The following is a 20413-nucleotide window of genomic DNA, read 5'->3' as shown; positions in this document are numbered from 1 at the left end:
ACTGATGATACTTCGCTAATGGGCTTGGACTTCTTCCTCGCGGGCGATTCCTCTTCCTCACCCTTTTCCTCCTGACCCTTAGTAGTTAGATCAAGAGTCGGTTTCCTCTGGCCTCTTCTGGTCCAAGCCACGTCAACCATGTTTACTCCGGTGTTGGGAAAAGGGTTCAGGTCCACTAGTCCCGCTGCAGTTGTTGGTGATTCAACCTGCAGACTACCATTATTAAGCCATACCTGAATTTGGTCCTTCAGCTTCACACACTCAGCTGTATTATGATTCCACAGGTTGTGGAACTTGCAATACTTCTTCCCTTTCAACTGGTCTGGTCTGGGGAAGGGTCCAAAGTCTGTCTTCACCATCTTCGCGGCAATCATCTCATCCAGAATCTCATGCGCCTTGTTGGCGTCGTAGGTATATGTCGCGAACTCAGGTTTGGTGAAGGCTACAGATTTAAGCTTAACTGGTTCCTTAGTAATTTTCAGCTGCTACAGGGCCGAGTTCTTCTTGCTAGTTAGCTCAAAGGCAGAGACATGAGTCTCCTCCTCTTCTTCTTCCTCCGAGAAGACCTCTTCACCTTGATAATAGGGATCATAGGTGGCTGGTTGATAACTGAACGCAGCCACTGTGCGGTGCTTCCCGGGGACATATGTCCCTTTGGACGCATTCTTCCTAGCGTCAGTTTCTCTGAGGAGATGCTCAAAGCTACCGACCTCCGTGATAAGCTCTCCCATTGACTGAATCATGCTGCCATGCTGCTTCTTTCGCTGGCAGGGCTCCAAGCCCTTGATTGCCAACTTAATCAGCTCTTTCTCTGGTAAGACCATGTTCAGCTTGGCCTTCTGAATCTGGAAGCGTTGAAGATAAGCCACCGCAGATTCGGTGGGCTGTTGGGCCATCTGGGTAAGGGAAGCCAAATCGACCTCAGGCTCGATGGTTCCGAAAGTTTCCCGGAAGAGCTTTTCCATCGCCGGCCAATCTGCTACTGACCCTGGTCGAAGCTTGGAGAACCACCTAAAGGTAGCTCCAGAAAGCGAAGTGCCAAAGATCCTGCACTTGAGGTTGTCATCATTTTGATACTGGCCGCACTTGACCCTGAACCTGGCCAGATGGGTTGCCGCATTCTCAGTATCTTCTCCTGAAAAGGTAAAGAATATGATATTTTTATAGCCTCTGGGGAAAGGCGCAAGCATTAAATGCGGCGGGAAAGGCCCCTCATAAACCCCATCGAGGTGAGCCCTAGGGTTAGCCAACCTGATCATCTCCTCGACTTCTTCGCGTCTCACATAGTCTGGGCCAGGAGGAGGAGGTGGAGCCACAGTCTGGCGAGCGGTCTGTAACGGTATAGTCTGGCGAGTTGCTTGTACCGTGGGTACAGGTTGACCCGCGGGTACTGGTCCTCCTCCCAGATGGACTACTTGAGGGACCGGTGACTCCTGAAGAGTGACATTTGGTGTGGACTCAGCCTTTTTCAAGGCTATTATCTTGATAGGATTTCCTGCCTGGTTAATCCCATATATAGTAGTCTCCTGGGAGTTCTAGGAACACATTCTTTGTCCCATCACTGTCATATTGGGTAAACCCGACAGAGGCAGGAGAAACTTCTTCGATTGTCACCGTCGCCTTAGTCTACTGTGCGCTTGGTGGATTGGTCTTATCTTTGCCACCAATCACCACGGCTTTCTCTCTGCTTTTAGCTGCCGTGGTAGTAGCTGCTGCAGAGGGCGTAGCGGCGCTGCTGCTACCCTTTCCCCGAGCATTCGGTGGTATATATATGCCAGCACCTGAGGGTTGGCCAAGCGAACCAAGGATGGCATTAGGATCTCCCAGAGTTTTATTCAGAACCTCTTTAGCTTGGTCCAACTCAGCCTTCTGCATGGCAACTTGGGTAGCAAGGTTGGACCCCTCGTTGCGAATAGCTGCCAATTCTAATGCAATATGCTTGGCTTGGTTCGCGATGTCAGCAGAGATGCGTTTGCTCTGGGCGGCCTGCCCGTTTATCATATCCACGAGCTCCTTGTGATGCACTTGGTTTTGCTTGTGGATATTTTCCAGATGTCCCTGTGTTTGTCGTGAACTTATCTCAAGATTTTGAACAGAAACCGAAAGCTCGTCAAGCCTTCGATGATCTTCTACGTAGGCTTTTTCTATCTTTTCATTGTATGCGGCAGAATTCTGTCGAAAGATAGCAAGCCGCTCCTCAATGCTCACATTCTCCGGGACGGGAATGGGCACAAAGTCAACTGTTCTCACCTCGTCTTCAACCGCTTTGGTGGTATCAGACGCTCTTCCGGCCTCATTAGGCTGGACGGTAGGAACTTTCTCGCCCTCAGTAGCGGGCTGTCGATTTTCTCCTTGTTCACTTGACATCTCGGTCGATGAAGGGTTGAGAGAAAATCCTTCGGTTACCTGTTCTTCGGAAAGACCATGACAGTCTGCACGTGAGTGCGGTCTGTAACTAGAGGTCTTGTGTTTTGGACAGTTAACGTAAACCTTTTGGTAAGGGTTTGCGCTTGACTTTCCAATGGTGGTAGTTGCTAAGAAACGCTATGCAAGTCCCACTGGGCGTGCCAAAATGTTTAGCTCCAAAACCAGTCTGGCTGCAAACAGTCTCTTTTGCGTGCGCTGGCGTGCCAACACCTTTCGGTGTAGTCGTCGGAGAATTCCTTGACCTGACTTCTTTACAAGCGTTGTGGACTAGGAGAGCACCAACCTCGTCACAAGGCTCTTTTTCCTGCCTTACGGATAAGGGCTTTGGTTGTGATCTCTTCGCGTCACTGAATCGATACTTAGTGTTGTAGACTAAGTAGAGCAATCACCGGGAAGTTTGGAGAAAGCACGGGTTTGCTAAAGCGTCACTTTAGCTTCGCTGGGTTGCAACTAGGTTGCGGGTAGGTTTGCTCCGGAGAGGCTTGATAATCGTTGAGATTAGTTTGAGAGTTGTGTCTTGTTTGTCCTTGAAACCTGGTATTTATACCTTAGGGTTTTGACTGCTCCTTACCATAGAAGGATTATTGATTGAAGTTTCCTATTCAATCTCCGCTACTTGATCCCAACAAGGGCTCGTTTTCCTTGTTGATTTTGGAATGGGTGAAACTGTAACCTAAACCCAAGTAGACTTAATTTTGGGCCGCCGGTATCGGCCTGCCAAGCTGAATCCTCTAAAGGGATCTTGCCAAAAATACTTTTGGGCTCAAACAAGTTCCTCTCACTACTTTCACTTGTTTTACTCCATAGCTCTACAATGTTGGTCCTTTACGTTTGCTTTTTTGTATTCCTATTATACCAAATTTACAAACTTCGATCAAAACTTGGATTGAGTTCTTCTTTCTATTGGTTTCAATGTATACAGAACCTGGTGGATAGTGTTGTTCGATGGTATTTTGGGTTTCGCGTTGGCATCTGGCTCTCAAAATTTCTATCTTTATATCTCTGTCCTGAAATTGTAGCAACATAATTAACTATTTCATGCTTTCATCATTGTAGTTGTTCTGTGTTCCTCTGCGTTTCAATTCAAAAGCCTGACTGATGCTGTGGAACAAAATTAACAGAATACTATTAAAAGCAATGTACAATATGAGATGGTTTGACAGTTTCATTGTTGCACTTCTTTGTTCGTACCCTTCTTTAATCATGCAAGTGCCGATGAAAAGAGGCCTTTAGCTTAATTTGCTAAATTCTATAATTATCTATTGGATTCTTGTTTTATATTATCTAATTTGTGGACATTTGGTTCTCCACTGTGATTCCAATATGTTCATTGGCAGGGAGAACTCTCTCATAGCTCTGGTCCCTATAGCTTCTTTCAGCAGGTGTTTGCACCTTATCATGGATAGGCTATCCGCATCAGTGTCCATGTTATCATGGCTGCCCTTCCTACGATGGCCACTCATGAGGAAACCTAATAAATGAACATGGTAATTTCATATACACTACCATTCACCTGGAATATCTGTGCTTTTTCTTGGGTAATAATATTAGACTTGCTTTCAGTTAGTAACATGACTAGCAACAGTGCCCGCGCTTTGCTGCGGGATGAAAATCTTAACCTAGTACCAGTCTTTTCTTACTCTCAAACTTAAAAGAATGATCTTATCATAGTAGCGTTAAATCAAATTTTCTGGAGATTTGCCACCATTACTGCACAAACTTCTTTGGTTGTTTGATGGCTTAGATCTGATTTGATCTAAAGTCTCTTGATCTACCATGCGTTGAGAATCTCCTTTGTTGAAGCTTTGATGTATCACCATGTTTTGCTTGATTAATACCATGGTTTTGCACTATTTAAGGAATATATTCAAGAGAGAAATCATTTCGACCAGTAGATCCAGTGGATGGGTCAACAACCTGTTATTGACAATATTCATATCAGTGATTTGAAAACACAGGACAATTGTGACTAATAGATTCAAAATAGAAGGGGTAAAAAAGGAAAAAAGGAGCTATTAGGAAAAGTAAGACTACCACACTGTCTGCAAAAGGTGTTTATAACTGTTCTGAACTCTTCTGACTGTACCTTCTCAACATTGACCTCTTCACTATCACTTTCCTTTTTACTAATTAATCCCTCCAAACCCTCTCTTCCCCTCTTGTTTTCAACCCATGAAATCCTGAGTCAAAAAACTTGAAGACAGACCCTCAATGAAGCTCTAAGCTCTCAATTATTTGGCATAAACCCAATTTTCAAACTTTTTCTTACCAAAACATGCAATTCAGATTGTGAAGTGTTCTGACAATCAATCCACTCACACACAGTAATCAAACCCAAAACAGACCAATTGAATAAAACCTAACAAACTGTTTCCACAACCAAATGAAAATCAAACTTGGGAAGTTTTGCTCACCTGGGATTTGGCCAAAACCTAGAAATCTACAGCCTCATGGGGATTTCCACTTTCCCAACTCCTTCCCACTTGAGGAGGCAACAAATACTACAAACAAAACAAAAGAAATTGAAGCTTTAAACAATTAATATAAAGTGAAAAACGAATCACCTAAAAACAGAGGAAAAGGGCAAAAATTTGCCCCGGGTTTTGCGTCTACTACCAGGAAGAAGAGACGTCACTTCTTGCTCATGGCATCATCGATCTTTGAAGAACACCTGTGAGCATCATGGACAAATTTACTCAAGAAACCAAGAGATTTACATAACTTGAAAATCTAGACAGAAATTAAACACAGCAGCACACAAAATGACCCACAAAACCAAAGTTGTTCATAATTTACCTCTCCATTCATTTCATATGCAAGTAAAACCTCATCTGAATTTGTTGCTTGAATTAATGAAACTGATCAACAGGTTTTGAATCCATTGATGCAAGTGTGGGTCAATGAGCTTTGGGAGAGAGATAGGTTCTTGTCATCCTTACGGGCTTCCATTTCTTTAAAATTCAAAAAGTACACCCTCTCTTCTATTGTTCAAAGTAACAGATATCTGACCTTAAAAAATGCATATCAGTCTCTCTTAATTGCAAAGAAAAACTCAGAAACTGGATGAGGTATATGTGGCAAAATAGTAAACATATAATGTAAGACTTAAATTTCTGCACATGAAAGCATTTACCTCACTACCATTGATAATGAAATACCCACCTTGGTCATAAAGACACTCCCATTGTCCGTCAAGTATTTCTGCGACGATGACTCGAATGGAGCATAACTGAGACCTGATACCAATGCACTACAAATCAGTAAAGCCGCAAATCACTAAGACATTCATGAAAGAAAGTTCAACTTTTTATTTCAAATTTATTTCCTTATGCTTCATATTAATGCAATACCCAGAAACAATGGAGGTTGCATGTGTCCTAGTCACAGCCTATACCATATCTCCATGATCTAATCTTGTTAACTGTTTCCATTAAGGAGTACTGATATCCTAGCTAAATCTATCAAATAGATAGAGATACATGTAAGTATGAATCCCTCCCCAAACCAAAATTAGTAGGTACGCAATTAAGCAACTGACCCAATTAACAAGGCCAACTTTATAAGATGATCGATGAAGAAGGTGAAGTTGGAATCGCAGCAAGCATGACAATTAGGTCCCCTCCTCTAGGTTCCATCTAGCTATCAATTGCAGTGCTAACTATTACAGGCCACTTGGTCTGGAGTTGGGACCGATGTCATATTGATGGAATTTGATCAATAGGTGAATTTTTAAATCACAAAATTTCAAAGTTATAGTTATTAATTGAATTAATATAGTCTGCGGTTTCTTTTCTCCCAATACATGAAAACTCAAATTTCTTAATGACTGTTACCTTGTTTCCGCTTTTTTGATATAATCTGAGAACGTGTGTCCATATCAAAAACAGCAACCAAAGCTTGATAATCAGATATTCTCTCTCCCTGTCTTTGACTACCTTGATCCTCTGCATCATCATCTCATAAAAGTCTCATCATCTTTGTTCTTCCAGTTTTTGTTGCCATTACTGTATTCAAAATGAAAAACAAAATGAGATATAAGTTACAGAACTAAGTAAGAAGGTTGGTATCTTATACATCAGAATGGCTTGTTCGTTTCTAGAAACAGAATGAATTTTATTATCAGCCTTTAAAAATGTTGATGTAAATAAGTACTATCAAAGCTATAAATGATAAAAATTAATAAAATGCTTCCAGTTTAATTCATATTTAGTGTCTTATTTACAAAATCACAGACAAAAATTCACTCTCCTTTGAAAATCCATACCTGAACTGAAACCAGTTGAAAAATTCAATGCCACACCCTGTCTAAAAAACAAAACAGAAACTGTCAGTAAAGTCAACATTACCATAGTTATGCAAATCATAAACTTAACATAATAATTATCCAATGGACTTTAAACTTTCTACCTGAATAACAGTAGTTGATTGAGATACCACTAACTAATCCGTCATAGGGTATTAGGGTACCTGGAGTTCAGATTATACAAATCTGTCGGCATGTACCCTTCAGGCGACACAGAATCTGTAGGGGGGTGGTAACCAAATCACAGTGAAACCTAGTGAAGACAATTCAGCAGCTTTATCTTTGAGCTCCATGTACCATCTTCCAGATTTATGAGATTCCCAATTAAAACCTTGGCACAATATTTCAAATCCCGTGCCTGTCCCTGAGGTTATTTTCAGAGGGTGGTAATTCTTCAGATTCTGAAATAGCTTCCTCAGTAAATGTGGGAACAGTGCTTCTGAAGATACTATAGGCTTCAACAGCCAATTTTTCTATTTCTTGAAGAATGCTTTCTTGTGCTTCTTTGGATTTTGTCTTTCGACTCTTCTCAGAGGAAATGCCACTCACCAGGGTCCTTATTTCATTTATTATTCCATTGGCATATTAAGTAAAAGAACTTTCATCTATTTCTTCTGCACTTCCCTCATCTACATCAGCACCTTCAGATTGATCCTCCTTTGCTGCAGCAGGTGAGTTATTTGCGCTTGAAAGGGGGATGTAGAAGTCATTGCCCTTACATTTCAACCATTTACTTTCACTTAGCTTGAAAACAAAAAGAAATCCTGCAGTTCCTTCTTCTCAAGTAAACAATGCCCAACGTCCATTTGCTCCCTCCTTTTGCTATAGACAGGAACCAAGAAAATAATTTATTAGCTTTGTAAAAAGCTCTTTAAGTAGCCACAATTAACATGTTTTTCGGCTTTTTCTAGACAGCTTCTAATAAAGATGAAAGTAAATGAAGGCTTTCATTAAATAAATTGTTCCGAGCATGAGGATTCATATAGCCAATACTCAATGCCACTATTCTCTATCACATAATGTATTATAAGTCTTGACACTGAACAAAGTTCTGTAAAATCCTTACCATGAACCTTTGATCACATGCATGCTCAAAAAAATATTTCCATCCTCTCATTGTCAGATTTGATGACCTTCAGATGACGATGATGAACAATAATCCAAATAGAAACCTTTTTCTTTTTTTGGTAATGAAGTGGAAACCTAAAAAGTGGCACTACCTATGCATGACCAAAGGAGAAAAATATGTACAGAACTCCTTTCCCAGTAATAACTTAATATGTTGTCATGCAGACTTGAGGGAAATTTTCCTTTCCTGAAAAAACAAAAAAGAAATTAACCACGGTGTCAGAGCTAGCATATGAGCATATAAAAGAAGTACACACACACTGTTTATAGGAGAAATAATGGCCAAGTCCAGCCAGCAAAAAAAAAAAAAAAAAAAGAATCAAATAAGGGAGGAGAGGTAATAGCAAAGATGATACGGTTATACAAACCTGCAGTCAAGTTCGCAAAGCCTTATCCTTGAAAACTACTGTTTCTGGCGGATGTGGGGCTGCTAGAATTTCCCATCTTTTAGCATCATCTTTGCAAACTCCCTAGTGAACAACAACATGATCAGGTAAATCTGTTTCCAAATATAGAAGATTCTTAGCTGTCTCAGGGCACTTCCTGACAGAAACAGTTACTGAATTCACTACAGCAATTTTTTTTGCGATAGGGAGTTCTTCGTAGAACCCTTCTAGAGACCTCCTTTCCTCTTTAGTTCCTCTGGATTCATTACTGCTATTTTTATTTTGGGAGTTTGATGATTCTGCCTTGTAAAATAAGTTGGATAACTTCCCCAAAGCTCCTAGAATGAGAAAGATTTAATGTTTAAACATTGTTGACTAAATAATGATACCAGATTTACATTCCTAAAGACTCTCTAATGGATTCACTAAAATAATTCAATTAATTGAAGACCATAACAAAAAGAATGTTGGAGACAATGTTTCAAAACAGGGTAACACAACCAATATGAACATGTCTACAATTTTGACCAAAGAGGTGTTCTTGAGTATGAACATGTCTATAAACTCGATCAATATTTTTGATAAAACATGTTACAACTAAACAATCAGTTCACATATGAATTGAAAAAGCAAGAGAATTACCAAGTTGGTCACCTCTGATGACAAAAGTTGATTCAATGGTTCAAGTATAGCTGATAATACAAACGGTAAATTTATCAGTTAGTCATGTATAAACTAAATATAAAAAAAGAAAATCAGCAATGAACTCATTTGGCATGTAATAGTAATAAACCGATAGAGAACACTTTTAGACATATAATAAGTGCGTATGCATTATAATGTCGTTTCAAAATAGGGTAACACCTTAGAAAAGTAAATGATTGTCCACAACAAATGTACATATTTCTTCGGACTTTGATAGATAAGGATAAATGATGGTTCTTGCTCTTTCTGGAAATGCCAATTTGCATCAACATCTCTGCACCGATATCAGATCTTGCAGACTATCAAGGTTTTAGCCCTCGATAAAAGGTGTTTTTTCTTTTCGGATTTTGTTGTTCGCCCAGTGCAGAGACACAGAGAGAGAGAGAGAGAGAGAGAGAGAGAGAGAGAGAGAGAGAAGAACGGGGAAGAAGGAGAAGAGAGGGACAGAGAGCTCTTAGTCAAACAAAACAATTCTGTTTGGTTTGTAAGTGAAGTCTGCTTGAAAGTTTTATAAAAATTGAATCTTTCAAGGGATCCAACGCCTTTGTTGATATAACAATAGTAGTTAATTAGCAGTGATTAGTTAAAACGATAATGTTCTTCATCCTATAATCTTCAATTTGCACTTTTCTATACCCACAGTAACTTAATAACTATTAGCAAGAAGAACAAAACTAAAAAGTTCATAACTTTTTAAACAATAGCATTAATTTCATCAATTGCGCCTACAAATTACCTTCACCCGTAGATTTTTGGCGTCTGCAGCTCCACCATTTTCCCCAATCAGCCCAACCAACCGCCTAGAACCTCTATCTGCAATCAATCAAATACAAATTCTTCAGAAGAACCAAACTTTCGAATCAAATACTGGACAGCCAAAACCTAATCAAACCAATCAACCCCCACTCTGTCAATTCAACTCAGAAATGGAAGAAACCAATAAGATTAAACAGACCCAGAACGAAAGTTCAGAGTATTTATGCGAATCTGCTCTCAAGCTAAAGCCCCATCAGAACACACACAATTTTCAACTAATCACTTAAAGAAAGAAAAATACAATCAAATACCATACCAGTTCCACTTGTGTTCAACCCAATCTTCTCGTCACAAACTGGACCAATCAAAACTCAAATCACTGAATACAAAACAAAAACGAAGCAAACACCGATTATAACCACTACAAAACTGAAAAACACACATAATGAATTCAAGAAAATCACCTTGAATAAAACACAACCAGTACAAAACAGCAAAGCTCAATACCTCTCTCTTTCTGCCTGCAACGATGAGGGATCAGATCTCTCTCTCTCTCTATCTCTAAATCGTTCTAGCACACTCTCAGTCTGAAGCGCTCTCCCTCTCCCTCTCTCTCCCTCTCGATGATTCTGGATTCTCGACAAAAACAAAACACAAAAACCAAACCATTTCGTAGTTGATATATTAAACAACATTAGGGATTTCACATTTTCACCCACATACCGAACAGCTACGTCAATAAAAGCAGGGACAGCTACGTCATTTCCCACCCCGATCTCAACTCAGTTTTAATACGCGCTCTCCCCAAAAACCCCCCACAACACTTTTCTGACTCTCCAAAAACACCTGCAGCAATTTTGTGATTCAAACCCAAAGCCAGGGACAGTTGCGTCATTTCACAACGCGTATGAACAATTGAAAATAGTAACTCCAACTCACATTTAGTATATGTACTAGACACAGTTTCCCGCGCTTTGCTGCGGTAGTTAATATGATACTAATGAAACTGAAAATGAAGCAGACAAAAGTTTTGGAAATTGAAGTAAAGATCTAATCTAAGAGGGAGTGCAAGGAGTCTGCAAGGAAGTTCAGGAAAAGTTCAGTTGGTAGTGTTGTTCAGTTGGATGCGAAATTGTACTCAAGGACTCCCAACTGAACTTTGGTTGAACTTCCCTGGAAACTTCTTGAATTTCTCCTGGACTCCAAATAATGTGCACATTACGCGGAAATTTGTGCTTCCGTGAGCCACAACCAAAACAAAACCATTATTAAAAGCAGAGCCATTATTAAAAGTATAAATGAATAAATAAGGATATAGATTGAAAACAATTGTTTTTTGATAATTGAAGACCAAAATTGATCCCAAACCCAAAACTGATAATTGTAGTTGTGCTTCATTATTTTCATCAAAATCTGACCTCCAACCTCTTCCAACCAATTACTGAAATCGCAGACTCCACAACAAACAATATCCCTGAAACATGAACACCCATATCTGATTCTACCAATTTCTTATTTCAAGAATAACAACTCATCATTTCCTTCTCAAAAATATGCACTACTGTTATAAACTTCAAACCGTAGACATGGAAACCATAAAGAACATAAAACCTCAAAATTCCAACTTCTAAAATCCTAACCACAACTGAAAATTGATTATATCATCTTCTAGAACTCGATCAGTAACATAGCCTTAAAATCCACCACAGTAGTTTATAAATAAATAAAAAAGAGCAATTTTTCTGCTATCAAATGTTTCAATATTTGCAGAACATCAAGTAAATCCCCAAACCCAATCACCAAACACCAATGTTTTGAACTCAAACAACTAAAAGCATCCCTTATTTCATATGCAAATCAAGAACATAGCAATTAATCAAGAACATAGAATAAGAACAAAAGGTAATACCTAATTAAGTCGATGCTGGATGCGGCAAAATCCAATCAACAAAGCAAAAACAGGGAGATACTGCAGTCCACAATACTGAAAACTGCGAAACCAACAGAGACACTATTCAAATTCATAAAGTTTGGAATATCTGGCTTGACATTTTAAATTAATTTGGTACCTCACAATTTATTTTTGACCACAAATAAAACTGAAAGTATTTGAATTATATATATCCAGGGGCACCATCTCTGAGCAAAACCCAATATTTACCTTAGTTATTTTGACTAATCATTGAATTAAACAATTGATTCATGGCTTTTATTGTTCAATCATTAGTTATTGAATTAATCCATAGGGCTGGGTCTCTCTCTCTCTCCATTTGGGTTACACACTGAGAGTGCAGCAATTAACTTATTTTGATAATATTTTAAACGTCAATCACTCTGGTGCAGACGGAAAATCAAAACCTTACCTTCAATCACTGAAATCCGAAACCCAGCAACACTTCTTCTGTTTTCTGCAACCCAATTTCAAAAAACAATACAAACAATCAATAACCAACAATATAGATCCTTGGCTTTGTTCCTCCATGGTACTGTAACAAAATCAGAGTAAAAGATGGTTAAATCAGATAAGTTTACCAACATCAGTAAAGATAAAATTAGCTTTGAAATATAAAGGAGGAGAATAAGTACCATGTAGTAGTTGGCAAAAGAACCACCATTTTGTATAAACCTTGCAACTGAAAATGCCAAGTCCTGTGCAAGTCTAGTAGGAACTGCTCCACGAAATTTTGTATACCTGTAGAGTTTTCATAAAAGAGTCAGAATTAGAAAGAGAGAAAGAAGGAATAATGGGTAAAAAAATAAAAAAATAAAAAACTTGAGTGAGAAACCATGACTGACAAACCCAAGCTCAGAGCCGTCCTCTTCTCCTTTGCTCAATCACTGGTCTGCTGCAAATTGAAGCACAATCAATTCTCACACTAAATTCCCATGAGAAAAAAACATACTTAAACGCATAAAATAGCAATTAGCATCACAGACATTCTCACTGACCATAAAAAGGAAAAAGAAAATTGAGAATATTAGCTGCTTCAAAGCAAGAAACTGTGCCACAAACCAAAGGCTACAGATGTCCAAAAGTGAAATCTATCACCCAAAACCTATCCCTGGCTCACATGTTCCTTTCTAATCAACTATTACATAATACATCAGTTTCCCTGTACTGTCAACTTCTAATTACAACATATACTTGTAAGTCTCCTTGCCACAAAGCCCATCACAAACAAAACTAAGAGAAGAAGAATATATTCACACACACAACCAGAAGACTATATCAGAAGCATATATTCACTCCCTCACTAACTAAACAGAGCTCCACACACAATCAAATCCCTCAGATCGAAGATAAAGCAGTAGCAAATGAAAACAATCTGAAAAATCAAAACTATTTGAACCCGATAATAATGATAGCGATAGTGATTTGAATCAAGCAATCAAAAAAACTTGAAAATTCAAGCTTCTGTTCAAGTTCTAGTTTCTAATCACATCAAAAAGCAAAGCAATCAAAAGACACACAGAAAACCTAGAGGGATAGAGAAGAGAGAGAAACAGATCGGCGTACCTTGTAAGCTAAGAATGCGCAAGTTTTGTTGCCATTGTTACTAATGGCCTCCTCGAGTTGGAGTTGATATCTATGCTTCTCATATGATTCAGTTCCCTGCAAAAGATGATGTTGGTAATGAGATCAAAAGCCAACAAATGTTGTAATGTTTATGAGTCTCAGTAAAAGCAGAGAACAACTCACTGGGGGAATAAGTATTGTACTAACCCTATCGGAGCACCTTGTTGTGTCTATGTTTACGATATCTTTTACAGGAGATGTTTAATTTCATCATCGAGCACTGACTTGTTCAATTGTTTCTGAAGAATCTCTGAAACCTCCTCCATCACTTATGCCTTGATAACAATATATAAGATCAGTAAATAATTCAACTCAAATCAATATACTATAAAAGATCAAGCAAACAAATGATAAAAGAGGTGCTGGACATATACCTCTAAAGTGTAACCGAGTGAACTCTAATCAATGATAAAAGCCAATGCCTCAGAGTTCTCATTTGGACTTATCCTGCACCTTCTCCAACGCTTTAGCTTCAAGGGTTTCTGAGTTCATTATTATTTGTTTCATTCCTTGTCGAAGCATATTGCAGGCATATCTGGAAGCAAGATAAAGAAAAAGAAGCATGTGACTACATTTCAAGAAATATTCATGTACAGTACAGTACCCTTTGAGTCTCTTTCACCAAATGTATAGATTATGTTGTCTCCATCTATTATTCTTATTCATGAAGTAGGTAATGAGGACATACACACACACACACACACACACAATATTCCTATACACCAAGAAATAAGCCCCAAAATCATAATCTAACCACAATCTAGAAAGCATACCTAAAAGGCGGATACTATGTCAGATCTATTGCGTTGGAAATGCCCAGGCTGCAAGAAAAACATAGAGAAGATAAATTAAACATAATAATAATTTCTAAGAGATAGACAATGTAATAACCTGGTTCAACTATGATCTACAATCACTAAACCCCAATCATCATATAAGTACATAGTAAAAAGAAACTGAAATAATTCCAAAATATCTTAGCTCAGAGTCACCAAGTTCATTGATAAAGGAACCAAAGACAAATATCACTTCTCAGAATCCTATAACCAAAGTATAGATCCAAAAATACCAAAGAGAATAAATTTTGTTTATAAGCTTGTAATATCTAGATAATATCTACCCCTATCATATGCAAAAATAGTTTGATAAATGTAGGCTTGAGTCGACCATCTCATTTTTTACTCATCCTATCAAAATCAACCTTATTATTTTAAAACATATTGAAAGAGAAAAGGATTAATTACTAACCATAAAACAAAAATCTTTTCAGGAGAAACTGAAAATCCATAACACATGATAATAAAAAGCAAAGGCGAGTATAAAATCGAAATCCAAACTGGACAGCGAGAGAGTGAGAAAGCGAAAAAAGAGGCAGAAGGGAGGAAGAGAGAAACCAACAGGAGAGAATCCCAAACTGGAGCACGAACAATACCCCTACAAAATCGAAATCCAAGTAAATTGAAAACCAGCCACAGCAAAAAACCCAACGAAAACTATAAACCAAAAAACACAAATCAAAAACCAACCGAAAATGTAGTCGGCAGAGCCATCCAAAACGCAGATCTTCTTCTCCTCACAGCAAAACCGAATCACCACTCTCTGGTTCTCTCTTTCTCTCTCTCTCTCTGTTTCAACTGTGCTTTCTCTAGAAACCACGAACCGAAAAAAATAAGGTCCTATTGTCCAAACAAAGCAAACTCAATTGTTCTGAAACTATCCAATAGTCTCTCTTTTTGTCTAACAAACAAAGTTCAAATCTTTTCACAACAAAAGCTTATAAACTAAATAAAAATGCTCATAAAGTCATTCTACACAATACATACTAATCAAATGCTTACAGAAATCAGAATCATCAAAAAAACAAAAAAAAAAACTTGCTGAAAGAAACAGAGCTAACCTTCCAAGCTGCCCATCTTTCCGATCTCAGGAGGAATCTCTCCACCTATATTATTAACATTCAAATAAAAGTCAGTGGGCTAAGTCAAGTTGGCAATCTCTTGTTCCGAATTTAATGAGAAATCATAGTAGTGAGCATTTAATGACAAAACTCTCTATCTCTATACCTCTTCTCAAAATTCTTATTTCCTTCTCCTCCTTTCTTCTTCTCTCCCTCTGTTCCGTTTCTTTCCCCTTTCTTCTTCCTTTGTCCTCGATCCTGAATCTCTCATCTGTCTTAGACCTCTCTCTTGCTCGATCCTTCTCGACCTTTCTGGCTCTCTCATCTGTCTTAGACCTCTCTCTTCGTGGAGCAAGCAAACACAGCCACGCGGAAACCAACCACAGTGCAAAAAAGCAATGGCAAACTGTAATTAAGGAGAAACATAAGGGCAAAAGCGTCACTCCATTTCAGGCCCTTATGAACAGTATCTCCGTCCTTATGAACAGTATCTCTCCTTTAGTATATAGTAAATAACTAGATAATCCCCCTCGCGCGATGCTGCGAGATCAACAAAAATGATTCTACATAGCTGAAACAAAGTATTTGTTTATTGATTTACTAAGCTTATTTAAACTTGACATCAGTTAAAACAAAAGATGCAAAGCTTATCAAACATCCAACTCAAACAAAAAATACAAAAGAAAACGATTCATAAAGCTTACCAAGTAACAGCTGAAATCGAAGTTGTTGTCCAAGTTCTCTATATGCTAATACGTAACGCTGCAAAAGCAACACTTTAAATAAGCACTCACTCCCCTCCTGTTGTTCCCAAATGCTCAGCTCCCAACATTGCACACAACAGAGAAGTTAAGAAATTCAATACTAACACTTTTAACATATATTTTCAAATACATTGACAAAGCATTCATTTAATCACAATTAATCAAACATCAAAACTGCAGATTTGATAGAAGATAACACTCATATACAGAAATTTGAGATTCATATATCTGCTATTGAATTACATATTCAAACTCCTTTCAGACTTTCTTGTCCTTTATTTCTGATGTAGTATATTTACTGCCTAGACACCAGGATCAACAAACTCTAAGGTTTAGGGCTTATAACTCACAGGTTAGTAGGGTAGAAAGTAAAAACTAAGAACTAGGACTCCCTCCCAGGTTTCTCACTCACACACAAGGCTTCACACCAACACTCCAATCTCTGGAAAACTCAGAAACACTCTGAAATTTTTATTCATCACGACATATCTGGCCACTTGGCACTTACACTTATTTATATTTGAGCAGATAGCTCATATTAACTAGCATTAAAGACTCTTTCATAGCTAGGGCTGTTACACTTCACAAAACTGAAGCATAAAAGACCTAATAAAGAAATTTAAACTCCTAACTGAAACTGAAATAATAAAGAAACCTTAAAAATGTCAAACTGAAACTGACCCAAACTGAAACTGAAAGACACCTGCCTAGAGACTTCTAGAATGAAAGCAATTAATCAAACCATATGGAAAGGGAATGACTAGCTGCTCTCTTTTTCCATTTCTTTCGCTCATAAACCTTAAAAGGTTTGGCTATGATGTCCTCATCAATTCTCCCCGGCTGGGAAGAACTCGCCTCCGGTGAGATAAAGCTGTAGTATCTTTCCAGAATATCTGGATTGATGCGCTGCAGCTCCTCCTTAGTTACCCAAGTGTTGTCAGAATCTGGTCTGTCCTTCCATTTAATTAGGTACTTCTGGTAGCCACCTTGTCTTGTCGAAACAACCTGCTCATCCACAATGTTTTCCACTACATCTCTCTTAGGAACTTTAGAACGAGGCAAAGGTGGGGTGATTGGTGAAAATTCAGACGAAAATGGCAACACAGGCACCATAGGTTCTCTATAGGGCAGTAAGTCCTCCACATTAAAAGTAGAACTGATTCCCATTTCTAGAGGGAGTTCTAACACATATGCATTGGTTCCAACCTTCTGCAATACTTTAAAAGGTCCAATGCTGCGAGCTTGTAACTTCTTTGCCTTCCCTTTAGAGAAACGTTCAGGTCTAACTCGAACCATGACAAAGTCTCCCACTGAAAATTCCTTGAATGCTCGATGTACATCAGCAGCCTTTTTATATTGCTCATTGCTCTTGTTAATCCGACGATTAATCTCAGCATGCAGCTCATGAATATGACTTGCAAATTCATTAGCGGACTGTTATGGTCTGTGAAACCGTCATGGGAATGAGATCTATTGGAGCTCTGGGCTTGTTACCGTAAACAACTTCAAAGGGGCTCATGCCAACCAAACTTCGCAGCAGATTTCCCAAACTTCTATTCACCACTTCAGTTTGCCCATCTGTTTGCGGATGGTAAGCAGATGAAAACTTGAGTTTGGTGCCCAACATGTGCCACAAAATCTTCCAAAAATAACTCAAGAATCGAATGAACCCAGCACAAGGGCTAAGGCTCTCTCGAATGAACCCTTTTGCAAGAAGCTCACCAACCTGCCTTTTCAATTCTGCATGCTCGGTTGGATTCATCTGATAATGTGGTAAATTAGGTAATGTTGCTCCAGGGACCAGATCAATTGCATGTTGAATATCCCGGAGAGGAGGAAGTTCATTTGGAAGGTCCTCGGCAAATACATCAGTAAACCGTTCAAGGATTGATTTCACATCCGGGGGCAACTCCAAACTAGTCAAAGGGTGAGATTCCTTTGCAATTAATATAAAAATAACAGAATCACCTGTTGTCTCTCTTGCAAAGTGTCTTGGACTGATGATATTAAGGGATTTTGATTGCTGCCCTCCTTTGCTAAGTGTCGGTTGGGGTACTGGTCTAGGCTGGATCGGGTTCAACTTGATGTGCTTTCCTTCATGAATAAAGGAGCATGAGTTGGCACGGCCTGAAATGGTTACATCCAGATCATACAACCATGGTCTGCCCAAAAGAATGTGTCCCACGTCCATCGGCACCACATCACACCAAACAGTATCCTTGTAAGATGAAAACTGAATAGGAACTTGACATCGCTGTGTCACGGGAATGGAAGACTTGTCAATCCATGCCACACGATAAGGTTGAGGATGATCAGCAGCGGTCAAACCCAATTTAGAGATGGTTTGAGGGGAGACAACATTGATGCAGCTTCCATTGTCAATGATGACTTTATAACTTTTGTCTCCACACTTGACATAAGTGTGAAAAATGTTTGTTCTCCGCCAATCTTCAGTACTCTTAGGTTGAGTCAAAGTGCATCTAACCACAGCCATTCTTGGTTGAACAATGTCTATAGGTTCACCCTCCAAATCATCATCAGTAGCTGGAATTTCAGGCTCATAAACTTCTTCCTCCAATTCTCCTTGAACAGCAGCCTCTTCTTTTGTGCTTGCTGCAAACAAACTTCGAGTTTGCTCTTTTGTAGGGCATTGACCAGCATAGTGACCGTAACCTTGACATCTATAGCACCTTATAGATCCCCCTCCTCGCATACCAGATTGCAGTCCCATTCCTTTATCAGCTTTCACCATGGAACTGGCAGTACTAGAGCCATTAGAGAATGGAGACGGTTTTGTTTCAGAGGTGCTAGGACGAAAGTCAGGATTCCGCTGGTCAAACCGCCTGTGCATAGTGGTTGTGGGGGTCTTCAAGTAGTGCTCCAATTCTTGCACTAATTGATAAACTCGCTCTAATGTATTTACATCATGAGGGATCAACTCTCTTTGAAGTTCTGGACGAAGACCTGTTCTGAAACGAGCAAGAGTTACTGATGGGTCTTCGGTGATGTTACATCTCACCATAAATTCTTCAAACTTATCAATATAATCAGCAGCTGTCATGCTTCCTTGACGAAGAGATTGCCATTGGTCAAGCAAGCGTTCCTTGTAAGACAAAGGAACATACTTCTCCTTCAGCCTTTCTTTCATCTCATCCCAATAAGCAATGGGATCTTCACCATCTCTCGCAATTCGTCTTTCCACATTAGACCACCAATCTCGAGCCTTGCCCACCAACTTCATCTTTGCAAACCTTATCCTGCGATCTTCAGACAACTCATACCATTCAAAATAATGATCCATGTCTGATAACCAATCCAAGAAAACCTTTGCATTCAGCTGGCCATCAAAACTAGGAGCTTCAATCCTCATAGACTTCATTGCCTTTTCTTCAGGATCATGTCCATTTTGCCCATTGTTATGTGGAACATTTTGTCTGCGAACATTCCTTCTAGGTTGCACTCTCGGCCCCCCACGTACACTTTCTTCTTCATTGTAGATGGAAGCTTCAATCTCTGCCAAACGACGGTCAGAAGCAACTGCCTGATCTTGTATTCTGGTCTCAAGATGACCAATTTGGGCAGCTAAACCTTCTATCGCTTTAGCCAAAGTTTCAAGGTCCATGGCTAAATGAAGTTTCTTTTGGCTGGAGCTAGGAGACACCAGAGCTTGTCCAGCTCTGATACCAAAACTGATGTAGTATATTTACTGCCTAGACACCAGGATCAACAAACTCTAAGGTTTAGGGCTTATAACTCACAGGTTAGTAGGGTAGAAAGTAAAAACTAAGAACTAGGACTCCCTCCCAGGTTTCTCACTCACACACAAGGCTTCACACCAACACTCCAATCTCTGGAAAACTCAGAAACACTCTGAAATTTTTATTCATCACGACATATCTGGCCACTTGGCACTTACACTTATTTATATTTGAGCAGATAGCTCATATTAACTAGCATTAAAGACTCTTTCATAGCTAGGGCTGTTACACTTCACAAAACTGAAGCATAAAAGACCTAATAAAGGAATTTAAACTCCTAACTGAAACTGAAATAATAAAGAAACCTTAAAAATGCCAAACTGAAACTGACCCAAACTGAAACTGAAAGACACCTGCCTAGAGACTTCTAGAATAAAAGCAATTAATCAAACCATATGGAAAGGGAATGACTAGCTGCTCTCTTTTTCCATTTCTTTCGCTCATAAACCTTAAAAGGTTTGGCTATGATGTCCTCATCAATTTCTGGTGGAGGTAACAAAATATTGAAGACTCTAGCAGCCAAACTACTCGAATTAAAGGACCAATCTAATAAACAAAGATGAGCTCCCAAGTAGTGTGCCAGTTCTTCTAATAACATCAACTTCACCAACAACATGCTCACTAATACTATATTGTAGAGGGGCATCATCGTTTCCGCAACTCTATTGATAGAACAGTGCTAGAAAACTTCCCCGCGCTTTGCTGCGGGATG

General features: G+C 39.0%; 1 protein-coding gene and 1 long non-coding RNA gene across 41 annotated transcripts; both read right to left on the bottom strand.

The window, feature by feature from the left end:
* Positions 1-3935: 3935 nt before the first annotated feature.
* LOC133708803 (uncharacterized) lies at positions 3936-15566 on the bottom strand. Of its 40 annotated transcripts, none has more exons than XR_009846071.1 (28): positions 15346-15563; positions 15180-15224; positions 14809-14927; positions 14681-14716; positions 14056-14103; positions 13657-13817; positions 13430-13557; positions 13223-13318; positions 12498-12548; positions 12292-12397; positions 12069-12191; positions 11615-11696; positions 10645-11179; positions 10429-10551; positions 10213-10334; positions 10022-10084; positions 9686-9762; positions 8887-8936; positions 8227-8582; positions 7797-8045; positions 6835-7552; positions 6692-6732; positions 6261-6431; positions 5590-5663; positions 5224-5431; positions 5044-5098; positions 4842-4928; positions 3936-4344 (listed from the first exon to the last, which is right to left on the bottom strand). It is a non-coding gene; the product is annotated as an uncharacterized LOC133708803 (long non-coding RNA). The 40 variants fall into 40 exon arrangements; XR_009846076.1 differs by having other exon boundaries at positions 11124-11179; XR_009846057.1 differs by adding an exon at positions 4462-4620 and having other exon boundaries at positions 10213-11179; positions 15346-15564.
* Positions 15567-17369: 1803 nt separating this feature from the next.
* Positions 17370-19565, bottom strand: LOC133711627 (uncharacterized). Its single transcript, XM_062137736.1, has one exon. It carries the CDS (start codon positions 19563-19565, stop codon positions 17370-17372), a length of 2196 nt encoding a protein of 731 aa, XP_061993720.1.
* Between the last annotated feature and the right edge of the window lie 848 nt (positions 19566-20413).

Source organism: Rosa rugosa, chromosome 5 (assembly GCF_958449725.1).
Source record: "Rosa rugosa chromosome 5, drRosRugo1.1, whole genome shotgun sequence".
In the NCBI taxonomy this organism is placed as follows: Eukaryota; Viridiplantae; Streptophyta; class Magnoliopsida; order Rosales; family Rosaceae; genus Rosa; species Rosa rugosa.
This window is presented reverse-complemented; position numbering and strand designations above follow the sequence as displayed.

Excerpts from the sequence above, each read along its gene's own strand:
- LOC133711627 (XM_062137736.1), bottom strand. The coding sequence starts at position 19,565 with ATGGACCTTGAAACTTTGGCTAAAGCGATAGAAGGTTTAGCTGCCCAA.